This window comes from Helicoverpa zea, chromosome 15, assembly GCF_022581195.2.
Source record: "Helicoverpa zea isolate HzStark_Cry1AcR chromosome 15, ilHelZeax1.1, whole genome shotgun sequence".
Classification (NCBI taxonomy): Eukaryota; Metazoa; Arthropoda; class Insecta; order Lepidoptera; family Noctuidae; genus Helicoverpa; species Helicoverpa zea.
In genome coordinates this window covers 2,897,563-2,910,647 of record NC_061466.1, presented here as the reverse complement: position 1 = coordinate 2,910,647, position 13,085 = coordinate 2,897,563, and the positions used below count along the sequence as shown (strand labels likewise).

Here is a 13,085-nt window from a genome sequence, read left to right as displayed (position 1 = left end):
TAGAAATATAATATGTACCTTTTTTACTTTCAGTCATGTTTGTGTTTTATTTTGGTGTACTAAACTTATTTACGTACAACCTCAATCTTGTATATTTGGTACATGTTATACCGACGTTTATTTGTCTTATATTTTTTCTAGGTTGTCTATTTTATGTAGTCATAACATAACGTAGTATTATTAGAACCTTCGTGTATAAATCTACATACCTTCGTTTAGAGAAAAATAAAAGAAAGACCAACTTAGGTCGAAATTGATTATTAAAACATATTAACATTAATAACTCACAGCTCGACTATCTACTTTTGAATAGAGATCTCATTGGGAGGGTCAAGAACTGTAAAGTAATTCCAGGAGAATGTGTAGCACCGCAACATTGTCTTGTCGTCATGGACGTAAATTTTAGATCTAGAACAACACCTAGAGTGGAGAAGGAACCAGAGCTAACCAAATGGTGGTCTCTGAAGGGTGAAAAGATGGAGGAATTCTGTGACGAGCTTAAGGATCTCAATATTCCAGATGATGACACTGACGTTAACACGATCTGGTTGCAACTACAGGCAAAGATTCTTGCAGCAGCCAATAAAGTTCTTGGGCGAACGAAAGGTGGGAAGCGGATACCAAGAGAAACGTGGTGGTGGACGGAACCAGTGCAAGAAGCGCTCAGAGTAAAGAAAGAAGCGTTTAAGACTTGGCAGTCTACTAAGACTGATGCTGATAGAGAGTACTATAAGGAAAGAAGAGACGAAGCCAAAAAAGTGGTCGCTGTTGAAAGATCCAAAGCTAACAAGGAACTTTACGACTCCTTTGAGACAAAAAATGGCCAAAAGCTTATCTTTAAACTTGCAAAGATGCGAAACCTGGCTACCAAAGATATAGCAAAATCCAAAATAGTGAAGAACCAAGATGTAGCACTACTATACCATGACAGTGATATCTTAGAAACATGGTACCAATATTATAACCAACTGCTTAAATATACAAGTGGTATGGCGGGCCGTTTAGCTGGAACCTCGGAACTTGATGATAACGTTTGGCTTGACGATTCTATAATATTATAAGAAGGAGAAATATGTTTAATATACTTGATAAATAGTTACAGAAACTTGCAGGGAAATTGAACCTTATAACTTTTAGTATAAGGTTTAATTTGCTTTCATTTGCTTTGTAATGATCTCTCTCCGGTGGTGTCGGATTGTCGTCCCACCGCGCTATGAGAGTGAAGGAATAGTGAGTGCACATAAGAGAGTATATAATAAAGTACATAAGAGAGTATATAAAGTACATAAGCGAGGATATAATAAAGTACATAAGAGAGTATATAAAGTACACGAGAGAGTATATAATAAAGTACATAAGTGAGTATATAACAAAGTACATAAGTGAGTATATAAGTGAGTACATAAGAGAGTATATAATAAAGTACATAAGAGAGTATATAATAAAGTAGATAACAGAGTATATCATAAAGTACATAAGAAAGTATATAATAATTTACATAAGAGAGTATATAATAAAGTACATAAGAGAGTATATAAAGTACATAAGTGAGGATATAATAAAGTACATAAGAGAGTATATAATAAAGTACATAAGAGAGTATATAATAAAGTACATAAGTGAGTATATAGTAAAGTAAATAAGAGAGCATATAATAAAGTACATAACAGAGTATATAATAATTTACATAAGAGAGTATATAATAAAGTACATAAGAGAGTATATAAAGTACATAAGCGAGGATATAATAAGGTACATAAGAGAGTATATAAAGTACATAAGAGAGTATATAATAAAGTACATAAGAGAGTATATCATAAAGTACATAAGAGAGTATATAATAATTTACATAAGAGAGTATATAATAAAGTACATAAGAGAGTATATAAAGTACATAAGTGAGGATATAATAAAGTACATAAGAGAGTATATAAAGTACATAAGAGAGTATATAATAAAGTACATAACAGAGTATATAATAATTTACATAAGAGAGTATATAATAAAGTACATAAGAGAGTATATAATAAAGTACATAAGAGAGTATATAATTAAGTACATAAGAGAGTATATAAAGTACATAAGAGAGTATATAATAAAGTATATAAGAGAGTATATAATAAAGTACATAAGAGAGTATATAATAAAGTACGTAAGAGAGTATATAATTAAGTACATAAGAGAGTATATAATAAGGTACATAAGAGAGCATATAATAAAGTACATAAGAGAGTATATAATAAAGTACATAAGTGAGTATATAGTAAAGTACATAAGAGAGCATATAATAAAGTACATAACAGAGTATATAATAATTTACATAAGAGAGTATATAATAAAGTATATAAGAGAGTATATAATAAAGTACATAAGAGAGTATATAATAAAGTACATAAGTGAGTATATAGTAAAGTACATAAGAGAGCATATAATAAAGTACATAACAGAGTATATAATAATTTACATAAGAGAGTATATAATAAAGTACATAAGAGAGTATATAAAGTACATAAGAGAGTATATAATTAAGTATATAAGAGAGTATATAATAAAGTACATAAGAGAGTATATAATAAAGTACATAAGTGAGTATATAGTAAAGTACATAAGAAAGCATATAATAAAGTACATAACAGAGTATATAATAATTTACATAAGAGAGTATATAATAAAGTACATAAGAGAGTATATAATAAAGTACATAAGAGAGTATTTAATTAAGTACATAAGAGAGTATATAAAGTACATAAGAGAGTATATAATAAGGTACATAAGAGAGCATACAATAAAGTACATAAGAGAGTTAATAATAAAAACTGCAAGATTTGTATAAAATCGAAAATGTAAAACACAACTTTCGTCAGCAAAAAACTTATAATTTCGCGCCTGTTTTTTTCTCTTTAATAAGTGACATTTAGTGTTGCAAACTTTTTTAGCAAGTTGCTACTGGAAGCCACATGCATACCAGATGCTTGGAGGATGAGTACAATAGTCCCTCTCTATAAAGGCAAGGGAAGCCGGTATGAGTGTTATAGCTACAGGAGTATTAAATTGATGTGCCACACTGTGAAGTTGTACGAGAGAGTTATATGTAGGTACCCGGTTGCGTATTACCGGTTACCGGTTGCGTTCATACGAGAGTATATAATAAAGTACATAAGTGAGTATATAATAAGGTACATAAGAGAGCATATAATAAAGTACATAAGAGAGTATATAATAAAGTACATAAGTGAGTATATAATAAGGTACATAAGAGAGCATATAATAAAGTACATAAGTGAGTATATAATAAAGTACATAAGAGAGTATATAATAAAGTACATAAGAGAGTATATAATTAAGTACATAAGAGAGTATATAAAGTACATAAGAGAGTATATAATAAAGTATATAAGAGAGTATATAATTAAGTACATAAGAGAGTATATAAAGTACATAAGAGAGTATATAATTAAGTACATAAGAGAGTATATAATAAGGTACATAAGAGAGCATATAATAAAGTACATAAGAGAGTATATAATAAAGTACATAAGTGAGTATATAGTAAAGTACATAAGAGAGCATATAATAAAGTACATAACAGAGTATATAATAATTTACATAAGAGAGTATATAATAAAGTACATAAGAGAGTATATAATAAAGTACATAAGAGAGTATATAATTAAGTACATAAGAGAGTATATAATTAAGTACATAAGAGAGTATATAAAGTACATAAGAGAGTATATAATAAAGTATATAAGAGAGTATATAATTAAGTACATAAGAGAGTATATAAAGTACATAAGAGAGTATATAATTAAGTACATAAGAGAGTATATATAGTTCGGCCATTCAGAGAATGCGTTCCTGACACGTCGCGATTGAACTGACGACGTAACTACATTCATTGATTATTGATATAATAATGTTGTTTTAATGCTCCTCAATTGTTAAAACGGTAAACAACCAGCAAAAATATTTTTATCGTAACTGCAACGCCATTGCAAAGTTACGTCGTCAGTTCAATCGCGACGTGTCAGGAACGCATTCTCTGAATGGCCGAACTATAATAAGGTACATAAGAGAGCATATAATAAAGTACATAAGAGAGTATATAATAAAGTACATAAGAGAGCATACAATAAAGTACATAAGAGAGTTAATAATAAAAACTGCAAGATTTGTATAAAATCGAAAATGTAAAACACAACTTTCGTCAGCAAAAAACTTATAATTTCGCGCCTGTTTTTTTCTCTTTAATAAGTGACATTTAGTGTTGCAAACTTTTTTAGCAAGTTGCTACTGGAAGCCACATGCATACCAGATGCTTGGAGGATGAGTACAATAGTCCCTCTCTATAAAGGCAAGGGAAGCCGGTATGAGTGTTATAGCTACAGGAGTATTAAATTGATGTGCCACACTGTGAAGTTGTACGAGAGAGTTATATGTAGGTACCCGGTTGCGTATTACCGGTTACCGGTTGCGTTCATACGAGAGTATATAATAAAGTACATAAGTGAGTATATAATAAAGTACATAAGTGAGTATATAATAAGGTACATAAGAGAGCATATAATAAAGTACATAAGTGAGTATATAATAAAGTACATAAGAGAGTATATAATAAAGTACATAAGTGAGTATATAATAAAGTACATAAGTGAGTATATAATAAAGTACATAAGTGAGTATATAATAAAGTACATAAGAGAGTATATAATAAAGTACATAAGAGAGCATATAATAAAGTACATAAGTGAGTATGTAATAAAGTACATAAGTGAGTATATAATAAGGTACATAAGAGACTATGTAATAAAGTACATAAGAGAGTATGTAATAAAGTACATAAGAGAGTATATAATGCAATGCGACACTCAATCTCGATATAACCGGTCAAAGGCGCAGAGGCAGGCCAAAACTGCGGTGGTTGAGTGTCGTAAAGAAAGATATGATAATCTGCGAACTCGAAGAGGAAGATGTCCAGGATAGAGCGAAGTGGATGAAGAAGATACGGAAAGCAGACCCCGTCACAAGACGGGATAAACGCTAAGAAGAAGAAGAAGATTAAAATTGATAACAAATAATAGAAAATTTTATATGCATAGCCTTGGAAAAAAGCCCTGTTACCAAAACACACAAAAATAATCTATGTCACCCAGACAATCGAATCAACAAAAAAGTCTCAAAGTTGTACAAAATATATTTCCATTGGACAGAAATCCTAGTAAAATAAGTTAGGTGACTCGCGAAACTTAGTGAAATAGTAAAAAGAGTTATAAAACTTTTGGTTCGCCGCCGATAAATCGGTTAGTTTGCTGTCTCGTCTGTCGTAAATCGCCAGTTAAATTGGATTTTGGTCAAAGTGGCGAGTCGAACGAAATGGAACTTAATTATCACTTTTGGATATGATTAACTTTATCGATTAACGTGATCAGGGTGATCGATTGACTCTGATGCGTTTTGTGCATATGTTATGTAAAACCGTTTATTAAAAAAAGGGCAAGTAAACTGCTTGTTACCCTGGACATCCCGATACCCTTGGCTAGACTGGTGACAGACTTACTGGCTTCTGACTACCCGTAACGACTGCCAAGGTCGTTCAATGACAGCCGGGACCTACAGTTTAACACGTTACATCCGACACAGTCACTAGTGTCTAAGATATATTTAGAAAGTAGATACAAACTTAGAAAAGGCATTGGAACTTGCCTGACTTGGAATCGAACAACGCGTCCTCATACTCGAGACTTATATATTTGCTTTATCTCAGATTGCGTTCATTTTTGCATCAATAACATCCCAAAAGATTTCAGTTTAGCTCATTGATATACTATTATAGTTGAGTTTCCGATTTATATTTACCTATATATTTAGGTTATGCTTGTACGAACTTTAGACATAATTTTAGAAAATGTTATTTGAAATGGTATACCTACTTCCCCTTGAGCGAGTACAAACATGACGTTACGAAATGTCACTAATTAAATACGATTTATATCAAAGTTCAATTCCAGATGGAATTTAATATCGCAGAACTGCGTTATTTGATCCTTATTGGTGAAATCCGACGTCCATTACGGATTCAAGATAATTATTATTGAAAACAATTTGCATGGACAGGTGAGAACGGTATTATTTCGCATAAAGTAAATTTCACAGGCTTACCGATTTCATTAAATCGGAACGCATTCCTGTGAACATTTTTCACTTTGTACCGCAAATTATTTCAGTAATTGGCCTGGTTATTTGTTTACGTGATGATGAAAGAATAAGGGCGTTTTATACATTTCTCGCTCGTTTAAAATATAAGTAGCTTACACCTACAGACAAATAATATAGTCGTAATGATTTTTGCCAAATGTCATTTTATAAAAAAAAGTTCTTTTTGTTTTTGGTTTACATCATTATTGTTGTCTTGTGCCTTTTTTGTTCTGAATAAATGATTGATCCATCAAGCCCCATAAGGACGCGGGTGAAACCGCGAGAAACAGCTGCTCTGTAACATATTCCATCATTAACCCGTAACTTGCGACGAGTAAGGTCAACCCAAAACCGTCGCCCACACTTAGGATTCACCCCACCCAAAACAACTGCAACATCTAAACGAAATAATACATCAAAACAATCATACAAGTCGCGGTATAACGCCCCGTGAATAACAAAAGAGTGGGGGTGGGGGACGGTATTACGTCCACTTATCAACTGTGTCCAGGGGCGACCACTTACAGCTCTAGGGGGTTAATTCCGTAGGAAAAAGGCCACTCTAAAAATTGTAATTTGTTATAGCTGGTGGAATGGATGTAGGCTTTTGTGAAATACCATGATTTAAATTAAGTTAATAATATCCAGACTTGGTAGAAGAAGCAGAATTCTCAATATAATGTGCGATATACATACACAACGGAACGGGTTTTTAGAAAAATATCAAACTAAATACATTATTCAGCATTTCAGCAAGCGTCCTGAAAAAAAGTGCCCTGTATTATTAAAATATTCCTGTGTTCATTAACCTGCCTAATGAAACTACACATGTAGTGCATATTTCTAATTCAGTCTCATTAAACGAGCTCCATTAGTCGACAGTTTAAAACAGCACAGGTTGAACATTGTCAAACTTTAGTTCGGATGCGATAAAGCTTTTAAAACATAGACTAAAGATAGCCTTACATTACGTAGTTTTGTGAAAAGGCGGATAATGTTTGGCTGTGGCTATAAATCATGATTATTGTTGGGAATCCTTTAGATTATGTTATGATCCTTACACACTGGAGTGGGTCAAAGGCCGCAAGGAGAAAGGGCGGAGGCTTTAATTCACCGGAGATTGCGGACGGTAGCTTTTGTCCTCAGGTTGGATCGCGTATGTTTGAGGCCGAGAAGCCAGACGGTTCACCTTGGCCAAAGAGAATGTGGACGTGGGAAATTATGGTTGGAAGGTCAATGCACTCGAAATGCTCGTATAGGAAAAGTATTTAACTCTAAGTTTATGGGTGCTTTTTGGCACTGACTAGACTACTCATAAAATAGGAAAGTTTATGGCACCTTTTGGCACTGACTATTCATGGATGGTTGATTTACAATATTTAAAAATAAATATATTTACTTGCTACGTATGTACTGGCCCTTAACCATATTCCCATTAAAAAGTGACACAGTGAAAGCAAAACACTTTTAATTCCCCCTTCCTTTACACAAAATTCAATTAAAATTGCTTCCTATTATTTTGAAACGATTGATGACAATAGTAGCCAATATACTGACCGTATGTTACTCTAACAACACAACATAAAACTATTGAACTAAAACATCTTAAAGAACATCGAAATCTCAAAAGCTATTTTCCATAAGTTTAAAACTTTACTTTGTAAGTGGAACATCGCATTTCAGCGGCACGTGGTACGTGGTACTACGTAGGGTGGGCGAATAAATCTCTTGGAGCGACTCATCCGCGTTCAGGCGACAGAATCAGGACCGCACACTCGTGCCCACTTTTATTATTTAAAACTACTTATGACAGTTATTGCTGGACATTTAAGTTATTGTTTTTTGATGAGAGGAGATTGTGATGCAGCAACAGTTGTATAGGTCGACTGATTAATAAGGGTTTTTTGGACAATCATCAAAATTAAATGACCCTTTTCGCTACAGGGAAGCAAAAGGAATTGTCAAGCTGACTGACTAAACACACGGAGGACAAAATACATGACTAGGACTAAACTTCAACTGTGTTTTCACAGTCCCAACAGTATCCAGAATCATAGACAACAGATGATACCTATTCATTTATTTTATCTCTTGTAGGCATTTATTGTAACTACACCTTAGTAAATTAAAAAAAAAATGTTGATCATATTTCCCGACTCATTCAATACTGAATATTAGTTTCCGTGTTATTTAAATGGAAGACATAGTTTTTTCATCCATAATAGATTAGGTATTTTAAACCCAAAAAATATTGCACGAATTCATGACTAACCCAACTTCAGTTAACAAAATGGGCACTAAATCAAATGGAATATAAATTATTTAATAATTAGGTTCATTTAAGCATAAATCAACGTGTTCCTAACTGGTTAGTATACAACAGTTGAGGTTTGTTATGAATTACGAAACAGATACTAGCTTCACAATAAATCAAAGGTCCGATAGTTCGAATTGGCAACAAAAACAAATGCCTAATTACAGGCATTTGGTTGGCCGACACGTTGGTAATTTAATTATTTGAAAAGTCATTGTGACATCAACTACGGCTACCACTTTAAACGAAAATGATCTCTACTGTTGGAGAAACAAGGACTATTGTTCATTGACATTGGTTGTTTTTAGTGTCGATTTTGTTTTGATTAGATTATTAGCAGTCAGTCAGGGTTCAACAAATTCATGTCTGCCTTCAGGGTTACAGATCAATGTGTAACTTATTTAAGTAAAATAAATTGAATTAGAGATCACTATGGGAATGCAGCAACAATAGCTTGCTATAGTTTCTAACTTGCTTCAAGCTGTCCGTTGCGCCCCCGTCCTGCAGAATTACTTCTCGCACCTGGATAAAAACTTGCTATATTTGGCAAGTAAATGGGTTATCTAAAACTGAAAGATTTCTTGAAATTGGTTCAGTAGATCCTAGTTTATCTACAACTGTATTAGAATATGAATATTGAAGAAGGGGTGCTCAACCCCTAACGCCAATCGTGAAATGCCTTGCCGCTGTAACAAACCAAAGCTTTAAGGAGTTCACATACTTACACGAAGCTGCGGTTTGTGGTCTGTTGCCAACTTTCAAATATGCATTGTCATTGTATTTAATAGAATATATTTCCATACTGATTGAGCAGAGTAGTAAAATGATACTATTGTTTAGGTTCTTCTTCATAAGTTAGGAATTAAGACTTCTTCAGTATGTTTTTAGGGAGAAATGTTTCTTATCACTGGAGACTAGACTACAGACTAGTTTTTATGCATATTTTGATTTAAATCCGAGGTGTACCTACAATATTTATTAATTGTGTACCTACATACAATTTCATTATTCTTTTGTTTTGATCCTTTTATAAAAGAGATAAAAGCCTTCCAATTTGTTTATTAAAAGCTTATGTCCGAAGGCGCTATCATATTTTTTCACTAAAGAGGATAAGTTACGTACGCCCCAGTTTCAAATAAAACAATATGAAATGAACAAAAAAAATATCTTCCCACACATTTTTAATTTTCCATATCCCTATAACTCACAACACGGGCCACATTTAAAAGCGGCGAGAAGAAACAAACCCGAAAAAAAATAATAAAGCAAAACGAAAATAAAAAACAATATGGCTGCCCGAACGCCATGTAATTCGGCGATAAAGTTGGCGGCGGGCATCAAGCCGCGATTAAAACTTCCCACTGTTCTTTTTTAAAATTTTCGTAGGAAAGAATTAAGTGGTTTTAGTGCTTAACTGTACCTAATGGCAGGCCTAAAACGGGAATCATTCCTTCCGACGGACGGTGCAGATTTTTAAAAGAACATTTGCCGGCAATTATCGTTAGCGCGCCATGTCCGAAATCCGTTTTTAATCCTTTCAATTCTTAATCATTTTGCATATTTTAATCAATTTTACTTCGGACTCGTCTGTACAGATTTGCTGGTTATTAGAAAGATTTTAGCCTTCGCATTTTAAAAATGTAAATGTCTTTTTGATTTTTACTCTTTTCCTTGTTAAGTTGATATTTTAATAAAGACAGTTTTATTGCGGAGTTAAAAAATACGTCGGCAAAACTGTTACACAGGAGCAATAAAAATGAAATTAGGAGTAACTTTTTTAATAACACGTCTAATAAATATGAAACAAACAATCATAAAGCGGGGTAACGACAGTTTGCAACCAATCTGCGTAACGTATCTACTTTGTTATACAGGACGAATTATGTGTACGACTCATGAATGCTCCGCGTTCCTGATAATAAAATGCTTTGAAAATGGAGTGAGGTTTTTTAACTTCACTATTATAAAATATCATCTTTTGAAAAAAATGCAATGGTAACAACAACGTTATTAAGATTAACCGACAAAACAAAAAATTAGACCAAAAAAAAATTGGGAGCACGGTAGTGCCCCAGCCGAGTCTCGAATAAGGCGGGCACGGCCATACCATCCTTTTCTCGAAGCAATTCGCGTCGTTATTATCAGTCATCTTACTTCACCAAAAACAAAATACAACCATATATATGTCATTTCAAAATTCGTGGTCCAAAAAAAAAAGTCGTGGTAGCCGAGGTGGGTAAAGGACCAACCTCTCAAGTATGAGGGCGTGGGTTCGATGCCAGGTCAGGCAAGTACCAATGCAACTTTTCTAAGTTTGTATGTACTTTCTAAGTATATCTTAGACACCATTGGCTGTGTTTCGGATGGAACGTTAAACTGTAGGTCTCGACTGTCATTGAACATCCTTGGCAGTCGTTACGGGTAGTCAGAAGCCAGTAAGTCTGACACCAGTCTAACCAAGGGGTATCGGGTTGCCCGGGTAACTGGGTTGAGGAGGTCAGATAGGCAGTCGCTTCTTGTAAAGCAATGGTACTCAGCTGAATCCGGTTAGACTGGAAGCCGACCCCAACATGATTGGGAAAAAGGCTCGGAGGATGATGATATGTTATTCCAAAATCGAAACAAGAAAAACATACGCCAAATCCTAAATCAGACAACAAAAGCCCATGTTCAAGCATCCGCAATAAAAATCGTTTTAAAGAGCATCCCTGTAATAAATAGATGGTACATATGTCGCAAAACAATGTACGCACATTACCATTGTTTTCGATTGTGGCCCGTATTAAAACAGGTCCGGTTGGAATATCTGACGCGTTTCCGTGTCCGGTCCGGTTATTATCACGGACATTACAATCAGGACGCTTTTGTTTGCTGATCAGGAACTCGGTAAATTGCATTTATTTTTCGTTGTTTATTTGGGTTTGATAGCTGTTTTGCATCGCTTTTGGATGATAAATAATTCTCAATTTTTTAATTTACAACAAAAAAAAAGATTTTTCATATTTTTTTTATAGTTATCGGCACGAATCTTGAGCTCTGACCTTCACCTGCGCAGAAGTAATTTATTGGGTCCCTTTTGTGATATGAAGTGAGGCGCGGGGGCGGGCTAAAGCGGTGATTGGCCCGCAGTGCATCGCGTCATAGCCGTCACTCGGGATTGGTTCTTTGCTAATAAATCACTTCTGCGCAGATGTAGGTCAGAGCTTAAGATTCGTGCCGATAACTATACTTACTTGATAATGTTTATTAAATTAACATATCTCACGTTACTTTATTTATAAGTAAATTCCTTCATAGACTTAATATCGCAATTCAGAATTTCAGCTATTCAATTAAAAAAAATATTTGGAAATATTACATACAAGAAAGAAAATAGCCTTATTAACCGGCTTTTCAATGATAATATAAATGCCAATTTATATCGGGCTCAACCAGCGAAATCTCGCAAAATGCACCATTGAAATGGTCTTTCTATTATTATAATATCTATTTTCGAACTCCTATTACAGTAACTTGATGTACTAGTTATACAATATAGCGTATTATTACAAGATATTTGTGTTATTATCTTTCAGCAATATAGTTGGGGCAGGCGTGTATCTAAGAATGGAGCGGTACGATTGCAGTATACAAGCTATTTCACGGGCGGTGGCTTGAGTTGTCTTCTGTAGGTACGCATCCACTGAGATAACATACTTGACTTTTAATTGATTCTATAACTTTTATGTAGTCAACTTAGATATTATTTATTTTTATTGCAGCGGCTGAACAGCTGTCATCTGTTTGTGAATACTATACTATACTTATAAAAACGGACACAAATATTTAGAAAACAATAACATATTCTTAAAATCCTTAATACAAACTTTGTCAAGCATCGATAACTATGTTGAATGTTCTAATATGAACATCCGATACCAGACATGATCTAAGACGTTACCCAAATTCTCATTGGATGCTATCCTATCTTCAGACGATGGCAGCTCAATCCGTACATTAGCAGTCCGGTCACGCGGCCCAATCGCTGCACTCAGACAGACCAGAATAAATACTGTAAGATAACTCGGCCGAACCCGGGGGCGGAACATGTATAGTATACGAGTCTATGGGGCTTCTAATTCGGTTAAATTTTAAAACCAGTATTGTTGTCGATGGAAAGAATAAAGGAATTTGGAGTGGTGAAAAGAAAATTGCTAGGTCGAGTTTCCCATTAGTGGTATCTTTCTAAATTAAGTGCACCCATGAGCCGTATTTTTACAATAAGAAAATATATTTTATTTCTACCTTATTACCATAACTACATTAAGCTTTAGTGAATACATATGAATTCAAGAATTACCTTATTACTTATCACCTACAATATTTATTGTGTTAATTGGTAATTTTCAAAAGTATATGTATAATATGCATGCTTGTTACTCATATACATACACTTAAACCAAGAAGTGTTGCAAGATGAAGCAGAACCAAGATGATGATGAAAACTGTTGTTGCGTTGCAAAATGTCTGGCACTAAACAAAAGCTCGTAAACTTGGCAAGGCTTATTCAAGGGCACGCATCATGAATGCACATAAA

At 33.8% G+C, this 13,085-nt stretch overlaps 1 protein-coding gene across 1 annotated transcript; it reads left to right on the top strand.

The window, feature by feature from the left end:
- Nucleotides 1-389: 389 nt before the first annotated feature.
- LOC124637208 lies at nt 390-1,061 on the top strand. Its single transcript, XM_047173569.1, has one exon. It carries the CDS (start codon nt 390-392, stop codon nt 1,059-1,061), a length of 672 nt encoding a protein of 223 aa, XP_047029525.1.
- Nucleotides 1,062-13,085: the final 12,024 nt, after the last annotated feature.

Coding starts and splice junctions, on each gene's coding strand:
- LOC124637208 (XM_047173569.1), top strand. CDS start 390: ATGGACGTAAATTTTAGATCTAGAACAACACCTAGAGTGGAGAAGGAA.